At 47.5% G+C, this 13,812-nt stretch overlaps 5 protein-coding genes across 5 annotated transcripts; 3 read left to right on the top strand and 2 right to left on the bottom strand.

The window, feature by feature from the left end:
* Nucleotides 1-976: 976 nt before the first annotated feature.
* N7509_000855 (fungal specific transcription factor domain-containing protein) lies at nucleotides 977-2,967 on the top strand (the record flags this gene model as incomplete). The annotated part of the gene is made up of 2 exons (XM_056625492.1): nucleotides 977-1,860; nucleotides 1,911-2,967. Coding segments are annotated over 2 exons (1,941 nt in total), but the record flags the coding sequence as incomplete, so codon positions are not given.
* A 112-nt stretch (nucleotides 2,968-3,079) lies between these two features.
* Nucleotides 3,080-5,040, bottom strand: N7509_000854 (acyclic terpene utilization AtuA family protein; the record flags this gene model as incomplete). The annotated part of the gene is made up of 4 exons (XM_056625491.1): nucleotides 3,080-3,555; nucleotides 3,603-3,665; nucleotides 3,746-4,357; nucleotides 4,416-5,040. The coding sequence occupies 4 exons, from the start codon at nucleotides 5,038-5,040 to the stop codon at nucleotides 3,080-3,082; spliced, it is 1,776 nt and encodes a 591-aa protein (XP_056494073.1).
* Nucleotides 5,041-5,518: 478 nt separating this feature from the next.
* N7509_000853 (uncharacterized protein) lies at nucleotides 5,519-7,382 on the top strand (the record flags this gene model as incomplete). The annotated part of the gene is made up of 8 exons (XM_056625490.1): nucleotides 5,519-5,593; nucleotides 5,658-5,790; nucleotides 5,851-5,926; nucleotides 5,982-6,063; nucleotides 6,113-6,619; nucleotides 6,675-6,844; nucleotides 6,916-7,000; nucleotides 7,065-7,382. 8 exons carry the CDS (start codon nucleotides 5,519-5,521, stop codon nucleotides 7,380-7,382), a joined length of 1,446 nt encoding a protein of 481 aa, XP_056494072.1.
* A 678-nt stretch (nucleotides 7,383-8,060) lies between these two features.
* On the bottom strand, nucleotides 8,061-9,851 carry N7509_000852 (uncharacterized protein; the record flags this gene model as incomplete). The annotated part of the gene is made up of 8 exons (XM_056625489.1): nucleotides 8,061-8,147; nucleotides 8,204-8,319; nucleotides 8,381-8,408; nucleotides 8,461-8,664; nucleotides 8,720-9,410; nucleotides 9,465-9,537; nucleotides 9,602-9,615; nucleotides 9,691-9,851. The coding sequence occupies 8 exons, from the start codon at nucleotides 9,849-9,851 to the stop codon at nucleotides 8,061-8,063; spliced, it is 1,374 nt and encodes a 457-aa protein (XP_056494071.1).
* A 3,220-nt stretch (nucleotides 9,852-13,071) lies between these two features.
* Nucleotides 13,072-13,548, top strand: N7509_000851 (GFA family protein; the record flags this gene model as incomplete). The annotated part of the gene is made up of 2 exons (XM_056625488.1): nucleotides 13,072-13,137; nucleotides 13,201-13,548. The coding sequence occupies 2 exons, from the start codon at nucleotides 13,072-13,074 to the stop codon at nucleotides 13,546-13,548; spliced, it is 414 nt and encodes a 137-aa protein (XP_056494070.1).
* Nucleotides 13,549-13,812: the final 264 nt, after the last annotated feature.

Genomic DNA, 13,812 nt, shown 5'->3' with positions numbered 1-13,812 from the left:
GCATCCAATTGCCATTCTTCAAGCAATTCATCGGCAAAAGACATCTCGATATTGGACCCGGATCGGGTTATTATCTCGAGCATGGCAATATTCCAGAAGAAACCGCAGTGACATTACTGGATCTAAACACAAATTCACTTAACGCGGCAAAGCAACGGCTTGGCAGACCGTCGACTGTGACCATCGAAGCCGATGTGACCCAAACACTTCCCCTGGAAGGTGTCTATGATTCGATCTCACTATTCTTTCTTCTCCATTGTCTTCCCGGTCCCTTGGAAGAGAAAATGAAACTTTTCACGAGTTTGAAGCCTCATTTGGCGCAGAAAGGAGTTTTGTATGGATCCACTATTTTGGGGAAGGGTGTTCAACATAAGTGGTTTGGGACTCGTCTTATGAATTTCTATAATTCCAAAGGGATCTTTGGAAACCGGGATGACGGAGAATATGAAATTCGCCAGGCTCTCTGCAAAGAGTATGAGAATGTCGAAACGAGAGTTATTGGATGCGTACTCCTATTTTCAGCTTCGCGTCACAAGGACATCGACTCGGAAAATAGCGATTGAGAGTGGCTTATTAAAGTTAGCTCATGAGCTATGTATTTTCAAGAATATTGTCCAAGTGATTTAGGAAACCTTTCAAGAAGAAAAAGGCCGTTCACCTATTAGCTTGTAGCCGTTTAAGCAGCCCAAACGACCCTCGGGCATCGGCGCCGACCGCCGAAACGTGGCAACCCCAGCTTCTCCGCACTTTCTCCACGATTTCACGTCGCCATCGAAGGGTTGGGGAGGGCGGTATACATAGCCTCATAATGCAGGCTTGTGATCGCTGTTACCGTCGCAAGTCAAAATGCGACAAATCCATTCCTACGTGCGGCCAATGTCAGAGAGCGCGCGCGCCATGCCACTACGTGGACCGGACTCGGGAACCGACTGTCCGCCGAGAAGTCTTTGACCGGCTTGAAAGACGCTTGCGACAAATGGAGGCGAAGAATCGGGCGTTATCATCGCAGCTGGTTTCACACCAGACATCTCAGCGGAGTGAATCTAGTCATGAGCAAGGCCAAGATTCTCAAGCACCACCGCAGAGCCCCGACGCGGCTCCGTTCCCATTCGACCGCAGTGAGGTCGCCGACGAGGTATCATTTCTCTCCCGACAGGCTGGTGGCGATGGCCAGTATCTGGGAGTTGCTAGTGGGGTTATATTTGCGGATCTTGTTCAAGGAGTTGCTTCGTTGCATCCACCCGTTCAGCAGGGACAGTCCGTCCACCGGACGTCTTTGCGATCTGTTACGGCCCCACAGCCCACCTCCTCACTATCGCTCGCACAGGAGACCTTACCACCGGAGAGAGTAGCTCGACATTTACACGAAGCGTATCTCAGTCATGATCATCTCTGTTTTCCGTTCCTAAACCGCCACCTCGTACTCGCAAACCTTGACCGCATTTACGCCGATGGCTCTGTCCTGGAAAGAGATGCTGGAATGGCATTCATTTTCTACATGATACTTGCAATAGCAATGGCTAGTGCTCATAAATGCGAGTGGCAGTCTTTGCCTGAGAGCGAGAACTTCCAGGCTCGCGCCATGGCTCGGGTGAACGAGGTCTTGCAGTGCACTGATATTAAAGCCCTCCAAGCGGTACTCCTTCTATGTCAATATAGAATGACCAGTTCGGCAGAGGAAACCTCGGCGAGCCTGTGGCATATGGTTGGAATTGCTGCTCGAATGTGTTTTGAATTGGGACTGCACCGTAACCAGACTTACCGTGCCTCAACAATGCCTCATGCCACTAGCAACAACGAGTTTCTTACCGAGAGTGAGATTCGTCGACGATGCTTTTGGTCTGTTGTTGATATGGATAGGTACGAAATCAGACCTCGATTTTCTATTGACTTGCTGACACATACTGTAGGGTTGTCAGTATTACCTTGGGCCGGCCACTAGCTATCCATCTTGAAGATGTAGATACCACCCTTCCAGACCCGAATCTTGACGAATCGAATGACATAGATGTGGAAAGACATGATGGAACCCCATCCTCAACAGCAATATTCAATCATCTGACTCGATATCGGATACTTAGCGGCAAAGTCATGGTCTCACTTCATAGCTCCCGTGGGCAGACTCAGGACGAGACATCTACTGGAGCAACACGCTTGGCGTTGACTCAGGAGTTAGAGAATTGGAGGAGCGAGACAGCAACTTTGTCTCTCATCGCAGATACCCAGAAAACGCGTCAATCTAGTTATCTGTCACCCGAGTGGTATGAGCTGCTATACTACAACACGCTGCTTATGCTTTATCGACCCTCACCGGCGCTATCCAACATCCCCACTCGCGCGCCTGTCGTACTTCAGCCTATATTCGACGCCTCGAAGGAAGCAATCTCTCGGTATGCAATGTTGCATACATCCCAACGCATAAACTATACCTGGATCACTCTGCATGCAGTTTTCATGGCCGGTCTGTCTTACATTTATGCCGTGAGCCGCCATTTCCGCGCACGCCGTGCAACCACAGACGCCTCTAATTCTGCCGCTACACTTGCAATTGACCCAACGATTCTTGAAGTGGTCAATACTTGCCGGTCTTGCTCGATTGTACTGGTAGCGGTATCAGAGCGCTGGGCTACACCGCGTCATTGTCATAAAGTGTTTGACCGTCTCGGTGACGCTGTTCTTGCCGATGTCATTTCATTTTTTACCAAGTCACAATCGGCTGGTCCGCTAATACCGGCTGTTCAGCAAAATCTGGCATCAGATACACTGGCCACGTCCCACGCAGAGTCACAACTTTCTGTGTTTGACCCCAGCGTTCATATAGCCCCCATGCAAGATTCTTCTCCTTCCGTAATAGGTGTTGATTCAGTGCTTCGAGATTGTTTTGAAGATTTGCAGCATTTCCATGATGCACACGGAGGGGATGGGCCGATTCAACAACTCTCTCAAGACTGGCTACATGAAATCGGAGGTATGGCCTTGGATGCAGTACATTTGTGGGGAGAATGAATAAAAACTCTATAATCTAAACTAAAACATGATATCATGATGTTGAAAACAAAGGCCATAGCAGCAGGAATTCTCAAATGCGACCTCTTTCAAGAAACCTCAAGGGAATCGGGACTAGCCGACTGCGAAGAAATTCTCCAATGCCCTTTCCAAGTCCATCAATTCTGCTCGAACTGGCGATACCGCCATCCAGAAAGTCCAGAACTCGGAAATGCACTGCCAAAATCTTGGGAAACTCACAGCGCTCCACCCTTCTCTCTTCCCCATCTTCCGTATTATCCGACCAGTCGTCTCCAAACAAGAGTTTCAAATGAGAAACAGTGAGAAAGTTCTGTAGCCATGGGTATTCGTCATCATGTCGTACAAAAAAGCCGATATTGGAGTTATTCGCCTTGTCACCAGATCGTGCATGCACAATGCTTCCTAATGGTGCTAGTTGTGTTGGGCCGAAGGACTCCAAAGAGACAGGATGCATAGTCTCATAAGAGGGTCGTTGAACTGGCTGTTTCATAGTTATAGATGGAGGCGCGACTTGGATCTCAGGACCGTCTGGAAACAACATAGCCCGGTGATTGAGTAGATTCATCTTGATCGACACGGGAAGATTTCCATGAACGGCTTTGGGTCCATGGTGCGGAAGTCGAGATTCATATGATAGCCTATACAAGAAGGCCACAAATTTATTAGCTAACTGTTCAAAGTCGGAAAAGGTATTCGGGTAGACTTAGAACCGCCATACCTGGATAGCTCTGCATGCGCAAAGCATAAATGGGAATTTTGAATCTCGAAGCAGCGATATCTTCCAATTTCCTTGCTTGCGCAAAGACACGAAGTGATACGGTGCCTTCTTGCTGGCTTTTTGGGTCTGCGGATGGGGAGCCGTAAAGCTCGATGGATAGTTTGCTGAAATTGTTATGGCGGAAGATATGGGATAGCTGGTTGCGCATCATTTCTGCCTTTTCGGCGACATCTAATCCATTCATGAAAAAGGTTGCTTCGGCCTGGTAGCCACCAGGTGCTGCAATGATTGCTTTAGTTGTATCCGGTGGTGGGTTTCCAGCAATGCCGCAGACTCGTATGCGGTCTGAGCCTATCTCTTCAATCTGAACGTTGTGAAGATTCGCCACAACATCCGAGTTGAGGTATTGTTCTCCTTGGAGTTCGTAGAGGAATTGGGCAATAGTGTTATGCTTTGTCACTGCACCAGCATGTTGCTGACACTTAGTGATGATACAGGTACCGTCTGCTTCGATCTCTGCTATTGGGAAGGAAAGATCTACCAATTTAGGTAAAATCGCTTTGAAGCCAGAGAAATTGGCCCCGGTGACATAAGGACCACACTCGATTAGATCTGGAGAAGGAATTGTTAGAAAAAGTACTTCATTCGCTTCCAGCATGTAAAGACTTACGGCCTGCAACCAAAGCACCCGCAAGATTATCCCATGCTTCTTTGGACCACTGATACCACCAGGCTGCGGCGCCAATCACAGGGGATGCATCGGTGACACGACCACAGAGCACAATGTCCGCGCCAGCCTTGAGGGCTTCAACAATTCCCCATGCTCCAATATAGGCCACACCGCAATGTGGGTCAAGAGGCCAGTCCTCACAAATCCAATCCGGATGATCAAGATGAGCCAGGCTGCTACGAGTTTTGGGGTCTTGAACCAACTCGGATATGTCATCACCAAGCACAACGGCAATCTTCGCGTCTCGGTATCCCTTGCCTAGACACATGTCGCGGGCTTCTTTAGCCAATGCTTCTGTGTTCAGTGCCCCGGCATTAGTGACAACCTTGATCTTGCTCTCCATTATCAGATCAATCGATTCGCCGAGTTGCATTAGGAAACCCGGCTCATAGCCTAAGGAGGGATCTTGGGCCTTCGCAATCGCGTTCCAAGCGATGTTCATTTCGGATAACCAGTCTCCAACAATGACATCGACATTTCCGTCCTGTGCCATGCGATACATCGCATTCGGGCTGTCGCCCGTCGCGCCCGAAACATTTCCCACTCGTAGCGGTTTTTGCTGCATGATGCCTGTCAATTTGTCGCGTCCTGGTTGTTTTTGACCTTGAGGAAATCGACAAAGGTTATTAAGGACAGGGTTCCATCAAAAGAAATCCACTAGCCTTTTGAATTATTATCGGGGCCTGATCGAAGCTTCCCCACAGATGTTGAGGTGCGTCGGCCATCGGCCCCGACGTCCTACCCCGAGTCTCCACTCTCAACAAACGTCCAACAAACATCCAATTCTTGACCGATCGGCCTATTTTAAATTAGCCTGGTGAGATTGGATGGATCCAATATGTGGAAATTTTGTCTACATATGGGTCGGCAAATCGTTTGCCGGTTCTTATTGGCATAATGGCCTCTGACTTGTGCGGAGGTCATCGGTGCGCGGTTCCGTTCACCGCACATTATAAAACGAGAACTCATGTTGTTATAAAGTGGCTCCGCTCGGATCAGATCTGGGGACCCCGGATTTCAGTTTCTTCTCACGCGATATCACCATGGCGGACCAGCTGAAAGACCGTGTTGAGATGGCAGAGGACGTGGAAACAGGCATCGCAAAGGAGGAGCAAGGGGTATGACCGTCTTATCCACCAATTTTGCATAGTTGTGATTGAGGGCTAACTCGATTTCCAACAGATGACCTGCAATGAGAGTGATCTGTCTATAAATCTCGCCCGTGAGAAGGCCTTGGTGTGGAAGCAAGACTTACGGGTCGTCCCTCTATCCGCGTTCATCTATCTTCTTTGTTACTTGGATCGGTCCAATATTGGTGAGCTCTCATGGAACACTAGCTGCTCGACTGGGGTCCATCCGCTAATATCTACAAAAGGAAATGCCAAAACACTCAATGCGGATACAGGTAATGACTTGGTGACTGAGACGAAAATCACAAATTTTGAATACACGTACGCTCGCACGAATGTACAAAGTTGATCTCGGCTGGTGCTAATGATGCTGCAGGATTGCCTTGATGGTATTCTTGATTGCGTATGCCATATTTGAGGTTCCATCCAACTACCTGCTGAAGAAGCTCAGACCCAGCGTTCGTTATGTTCTTCCTCTCGTTGAAGACCTAGCTAACTAATGAACAGAGATGGATTGCGTTCTTGATGTTGTCCTGGGGCGCCCTTACAATCGGCTTAGGTGGTGTCAATAACTATGCGGAACTCACTGTCGTCCGATTTCTTCTGGGCGCTTTAGAAGCTGGTCTATTTCCCGGACTGGTTTACTATCTTACGTTCTGGTATCGCACATCGGAGAGGTCTCTGCGGGTCGCATTGATTCTTGCATCAGCCACACTAGCCGGAGCCTTTGGAGGTGCGATTGCATATGGAGTAGGCCAGATGAACGGAGTCAATGGGATCTCGGCCTGGAGATACCTCTTCTATATAGAAGGAGCTCCATCCTGTGCATCTGCCTTTTTGGTCTGGTTTCTCCTTCCAGACTACCCGGAGACTGCCAGTTGGCTCTCGGATGAAGAAAAGGAGCTGGCCTGCGAACGACTCTCTGTTGAGGGATCCCATGGGGAGTCCGGGGGACTCACTTGGGCCGAGGCAAAGAAGACGCTAGTTGACTGGCGTTTATATGCGCACTATTTGGTATGCTTCGGATAACTACTTCTCACTGTGGCAACATTGGCTCATATTCTTCTAGATCTACTTCGGAATTTCCACGCCATTTTCCAGTCTTTCACTCTTTACCCCATCAATCACAGCTGGTTTGGGATTTTCCAATTTGCGGGCTCAGTTGATGACAGTTCCTCCGTATGCGACCGCCTACGTTGTGACGGTCGCAGTGGCGTGGTCGGCAGATTATTTTAATGCGTGAGTCTCGATATGAAATTTTTAGATACACGGATTTTGCTACTTATACGAACTAACACTTTTGGCCGAAGACGAGGACTACACTCTACTATATTCGCTCTAATAGGTGCAATCGGTTTCTTGGCCTCTGCCGTACTTCCAGCTGATGCTTACGCTGTAAGTGGAGATAAATCAGCATTTTCAACTAGGTTGATTGGCTTTACTAATAAGAATATCACAGCACCGGTATGGTTGCTTGATTGTCGCATCAAGTGGCGCTTTTGCCTGCATTCCCCCACTCCTCGGTTGGCTTTCTTCCAACCTTCACTCTACCGGTGCGGCTGGCCTCGCTATAGCGCTGAATATCTCCTTTGGTGCTCCAGGGCAAATCGTCGGTGTTTGGATTTATAAAGCGGATGAAAAGGAGAAAGGATATCCGACGGGGCACTGGACAAATGCTGCGCTGCTATTCTTTGTCGCCGTGGGCTGTGTTTTGTTGCGATTTTATTATGGCCGACTGAACCGGAAGAGAACCGGTATGAAGCCATATGCATATTAGGCCACATTGCGGCGCTTGATAGCCGCAATCGATTCAGTGTTTCTGCAGGACAGCAGCGTCCCAAAATTACTATTCTATTCCCTATAATCTTTGGGCCGAGAAATACTATTCTGTAGTAAGTAGTGGTTTTAGTAGGCCCGGGAACGGAAATACCTAGTTGGCGCTAAAATGTCAAGTGTCTCGATAGCCAGTACTAGAGATCTACATTATATTACTTGGTATTTTACCCGGCTATATAATAAGCACCCTGCATTGTTGGGACCAAACAATGTAGGTAGGTAGAATAGTTTTACCGAGTGGGTGGTAGAGCCTTGTATTTAGGGAAGACAGTAGAAACACCGGGTCGATTGCTATGGAGCGCCAGAGCCACATGGGTCACCGAAAGATTTTGTCAACCCGCGATAAGTTAAAGGATAATAGATACAGTTGGTTTACTTTGAATTTCCAGGTCAAGAGAAGACATCATAATCATATACAACAATGCAAAAATGCGATGCTTCTATGTAAATGAGCAAAATCTATATACAATGACTAAGCTCGCCCAGTCATGTGCAGCCATTCTATAGCAGTCTAACCAAAAAAAACCCATACCCTGATAATTGTACCAACATAAACCTATACAAAATAATCGTCTCAGACGTAGCGACGAGGAAATTTTCAATCTCGAAAGTACCTCATCTAAGTGGCGTTGTTGGCGCAAGTCCAGGTAGCTTTGGACGAGCTTTCGTTGATCGACTTGCCCGAGACGTAAAGTCCCAAACCGCACTAGTATTGTTAGCAAATCGTTCAATTTTTGGAGAGAATAGGGCTCTATGACTTACGATAGCGCAGGCAATTCCCAGAATGATGAGGTTGACGATCAAGAGACTGATCTTCTTCCAGTTGGCGGTCAACTGTCCCTTGTTCATAACAATCCAAAATAGGGCAGGAAGTCCGTCTATGGAGAATTAGCATTGTTTCATCCTAGGTTCTCTGTAATGGGATGAATATGAACTTACAGCTAAACCAACTACCGAACAAGGCACTCTGTACAGAGGTATTAGTGACAGATAACACAAGGGGTGGTGGGGGGACATACGATTAAACTGAGCAAGTCGTTGAACACGGGAATCGACTCGGCGATGATCCAGGCAATGGTCCAAGTGCTCAGGGCGATACCAACCCAGGTTCCGAGTGCGAGAGGGCTGTTTTGGTGCATGTGGTGGGAGCGATCACCACGGAAGATACGAACATAAATGTACTTGCAGGCAACGTGACCGAAGACGACACCGGCAACAACAACCTATAGAGAGTGAGAAATTTTGTAGACAAATTAAAGCAAGAATAAAGACACATACAGTTGGAATAGCCAGTCCGTAAGCGACCTTCTTCATGACAGGGCCAGCTGACGACAGAGCCGGAGACTTCACATCGGGACCTGCGTAGCAGTAGATAACCATCGCCGTCACAATGTACATTGTAGTATCAACAACCTGCAACATAGCGAGGGCCTTCGGGAACTCGCGCGCATCCTCCATTTCAGACATGATGCCGAAGAAAGACACATGGGCAATGTAGGCGAAAACGATATTGGTGACAGCAAGGAAGGCGTCGACAAAGGAGACTTCGGTGGTGATATCGTTTTGAACATTCTCGGGGGCCGTAACTCCAATGGAGATCATGGTAACGAGGGTGGCGACCAGGATACTGATAGCAGACACGATCGACATATAGAATACCTTTCCAGAGGTGCGAGGCAATGCGCAAATACAGCAAAAGAACAAGCCAATGACACCAAAAACGATAGTGCAGGTGCCGTGGTCGGTAATGGTGTTGAACAACACGGAGAAGGTAAGGATATGGCTGGCCATCAAGAAGATAATGAACAGCAGCTGGCCGACGAAGGCAACCTCTCGGCCGATGGGACCCAGAAGGAGTTCACCGGCATCACCCATACTGTGCACCTGGGGGAAGCGCAGCTTGAACTGGCCCATGACATATCCGGTATACCATGAAATGCCAGAAAGACCGAAGAGAATGAGGAACGAACTAGCGAATGATCAGCCATCGTCTCGTAAAGACAAGCTCATAGGAGACGCTTACGGGACAATTCCAAGAGTGGCAACAGCAGACGGAAGAGATAGAATACCAAGCGAAATGTTTTCGGCGACCATAACTGCATTTTCTGTTAGAAGGGGGGATTCCAATGGCCGTAATCTCGGAACATTATGGGTTCTTACGCATTCCAGCTTGCCTGAATATGTAAGAGTTAGGTTAGGCTATTCGTGACATGATTCCATGCAGGGGAAGACGAAAGTCGAGTACCTACCACCACTTCATGACTCGATACTTGACTTCCCCGGATTCTTCATTTCCAAAGGGGTCCTCTTCAGGGAAAGAATCTTTCTGGTGCTGCTTTTCAGCATCGGTAGAGTCATTGTAGACCTCAATGTCGTCCGCGACATATTGGGGGGCTTCGTGAGCGCTCATTATGGCCTATTTTGGAGAGAATTGGATACAAAAGGCGTCCAGACGAGATAGACAAGAAGAAAGAAATCCGGAGGTCGCGCGACGTGGAGGTTGACCGGAGATGAAGACATAGCGACCCATATTTTTTTGTCTTGGCGCGTGGCGATGGAGAAAAAATGGAGAAAAATGGAGAAAAATTACCTAAAATCATAACTACATCACGATAGCGCCAGATAAGTGATTGATTCAAGCTTACACCGGGTCTCCTAGTACGGCAAAAGATCCTATTTGATCCAATTTTTTTTTCTAGCGTCGAAATTCTGTAGAAAATGCGCACAAAACGCGTATATAGATCGAAATTAGCTGTTCGATGCGCCACAGAAAATCGCTTACATAACCCTTCATGTTTTAGAATTCATGCACGCCCCCACGCACCGCCTTCTCTAACAGGTATGGTTTGCCTATCGGGCACGAACGAACCAACCCCAGGCCCGGCTTGTTCCCGGCCCGGCTCAACCCCAACCGGGCCGGCGAAGACCCCCCGGGGCCCCTCATGCGCGACTCGGCCGCTAGAGAAGATATCATCGAATCGAGTTAAACAGTAGGGTTTAGCTAGGGCTCTTGGACCTCCGGTGCGGAGAAACCGGGAATCAAGCACCTTCCAGAAGCAAGGTAGAACAGATCCCCACACTAGAGGCCGTTGAAACAAGGGGGAGTCCTGCAATCGATCCTCGATTTTGCGACTCGAGTACATACTATACCCACTGTTTGTATCCGACGGTGCCGGTTTAGCGTGAGATCTACGAGTACACTTAAACAACTTTGAAAAGGAACTTTCACAGAATCAGATTAGTCATTAGTTGCAAGTAGTACTAGTACGAATGAAAAACTTGGAAGTTCAAGTTGATGCTGCTGTAGGTATATTTTTGACCAACACACCATATCCCGAGGTCACATTCACAACCTTACCGCACTCCAGGGATTCAAGTTCTTTCAAGGTTGGAAGCCCGAGGTTCCCGAGGTCACCACCTGGGCACAGCACTGGCACTGCCTCAATCTGGGCGCCTGGGCAGTTTGCCTCCCGCGGATAAACTTGATGCGTCATTGTTACAACTTCTCCTAATCCATGGATTGCACTCATAATACCAGTAGTATCAATTTCTAAGATTGACTTGGCCTCCTCCACCTCCTTCTCACTCCGGTAAACTTTTCGCATCTTATGATACCCTCATTTTCCTCATTCTGGAATTATTGGTAATTTTCATCAGTCACATCATGTCGGACCAAATACAGAAGTCGACGTTGTCGGGATTACGCATTTCTGCCATCATTCCCTCCCAATTTGGCGACGGCGGCCAATTCGGGAAATTTCAGCATTCCGATCCACGGATGGAAATGTATCCTAGCAATGTGATGCGGATAAGACCAATGCAATTTCTTGTTCATTTCACCAATAGCTCTCGCCACTTAGCTAACCCCACCAGAACTCAACATGAAGCGTATTTACTCTACAGTAAGAGGAGCCTCTTCTCGTAAGCAGCTGGACTTTTCTATGAACCCAAACCTACCTTTTGGAATAGTGCTGGAGATTTTCCGTCAGCTTTCAGAACCTGACCAGGTCTGCTTTTCGTTGTCTTGCAAATATCTTTATGAGGCCTTTCGCTACCTCCTAGGGACCAAACCACTTCAAATTTCCCACCTTTGCCCACCCGAATCAAGACCGGTTCTATGTATCAATACGAATATTGAGGAGTTGCCCAGAGTACAATTACTCCGCCAGCTTGAGGATAGCCGCTGGAAATTCTGCGATGAATGCTGGCTCCTTCACCCAAGAGCGAAACATAAAGCTCATTGCCTGGCCCTTTGTGATAAATGTCGTGGTTTTATCCTTTGCCCGACGCCAAAACTACTCGAAAATACTGACTTTCAGCATTCTGGAATGATTGAGATTTGCCCGTGCCTTACTATTACATTTAGCAATAAACTTCGTTTGATGGATGAAATTGAGAAACTTGAGAGGAGAGATCCTTACGAAAATAACCTAGATCCCCCAGGGCTCCCAACTCAATGGCCTTATGATATATCTCATGGGTGGCTTCGTCACCGTTGTACCTTTACCGACCATCCATTTGCACATCTCGAAGTTTTGACGCAGCTTTGGAACGAGGGACCATATTTACTTGCAAGCTCTAATTATGAGTTTCAAATGGGAGAGAACATGTCCTCAATAGATATGCCTTCTGGCCTGAGAACTCCCCTCATATTTCTAGAAGAGGATGTCAGGAGTTGGCTAAAGAGCTTTTTTTATGAAGATGGTTCAAGATTTTCAGGCTGGCCAAAGGATAATAATATCACCTTATCGAAACACGGAAGACCCACGAGGCTTGAAATTCAGACATTCAGAAACTTGGGAGACCGAGATTTCCCGAATCAGGAATGGTTTGATAATTGCTGTTGATGATGCTGTACCATTTTTAAACCAAAGTACACCCCAGAAATTTGGATATAGTACGGACCCCATTTGCTGTAAATGAGCTCCTCACTAGCTTGCTCAGAAACTATTGTTTTGACCTATTGCAGTTCTGAAAGAATCAATGCGCTTCAGCTAGAGAAGATTCCGAGACACCATCTCACCCAAGCATAATAGTTCAGATCCAGATAGTAGTAGCTGCTTCTAAATATCATAACTAAAAAATCGTGATGCATGCAAAGATATGTGTGGCAGACAAGCTATGGAGCATAGGAAAGAGAAAGGCAGCCCGGCAGGCTATCTCGATGCCTGAGGCAGAAAATATACAATAAGGTGGAATCGAGATGAAATGAGCAGCGTTCGGTCGAGATCGGTCTACCAAAGTCAAAATATTCGTAAAGTATAAGCCGTGGCCACGAAGCTCGATCAAGAGCCTGGGATTTTGCCACATTTACCCCACTCCCACATCTCAAACCACACCCGACGCCTCTTAACACGAGAACAAATGACGGGCCGCCCTGTTACACCGAGTAAGAATTCGAAGTCAAAACGCCTCATTTCCTCGCATAGCAGAATCATGATCAAATGACTCTCGATCTAAGTAGTAAGCAGCCACTTATTCACCAATATTTACCAACGAAGGCGTCCGAGACAGAGGGCCCCAAAATATTTAAGAAAAGGGCAACCTCCGAAAAACGGAAAAACTCTCGTCTTGAACAACACAGAAAGAAGTATATTCTCTTCTTCCCCATAATAACGAACCAAAACAAGATGCCGTCTGGTTCATGCATTTGCGGAAAGCTGAAATATGAATTCAAGGGAGACCCGCAAGGGATGGTAAACAATTATTACCCACGACTGATATAAGGAGCTAGATGCTAAGATAAACATCATATGCAGGCACTCTGCTATTGCCTTTCTTGCCAGAAGATCAGCGGTAGCACCCACACAACAAATGTTCTAGTCCCCGAACATGAAGTTTCGGTAACTAGTGGTTCCGCGAAAACGAACACCCAAACCCACGAGACCGGCATGAAACTCACATTGCACTTTTGTGAAAACTGCGGAGGAACTATATACAAAACAGCCGATAACGAGGCTTTCGCCGGCATGGCCGTAGTCCAGGTCGGAACTATTGATCATCCCAATCTACTGCAGGAAGCCAAGCCTGCCGTAGAGCTCTTTACCAAGTATCGAGCACCCTGGATTCCAAAGCTGGATGGCGCCGTCCAAAAGGCTGAATTTTGAATATTTTATTAGGCTGAAGTGAAATTGTATGCAGCTTTGCCTATCGGCGCTGTTACCAACAGGGTGGGTCTGTTGAGACATCCATATTGCCTATTTTCCCCAGTTAGCTAGTCTCACTGCTTACTGAGTGCAACTGAAACGCATTCACTCTCACATCCCTTTATTCCACGCATATCACTTCTTGCCTGGCATTATTACGTCAGTTCACTCCCTTCCAAATCCATTATTCACTTGTCTATTCACGGCACTGTCCCTAGTTCCTCC

The sequence above is a fragment of the Penicillium cosmopolitanum genome (assembly GCF_028827165.1).
Source record: "Penicillium cosmopolitanum strain IBT 29677 chromosome Unknown utg000003l:1.0-3747932.0:1.0-3751027.0, whole genome shotgun sequence".
In the NCBI taxonomy this organism is placed as follows: Eukaryota; Fungi; Ascomycota; class Eurotiomycetes; order Eurotiales; family Aspergillaceae; genus Penicillium; species Penicillium cosmopolitanum.
Note: the sequence above shows the minus strand (reverse complement) of the source record. Positions and strands in the feature narration are given on the sequence as shown.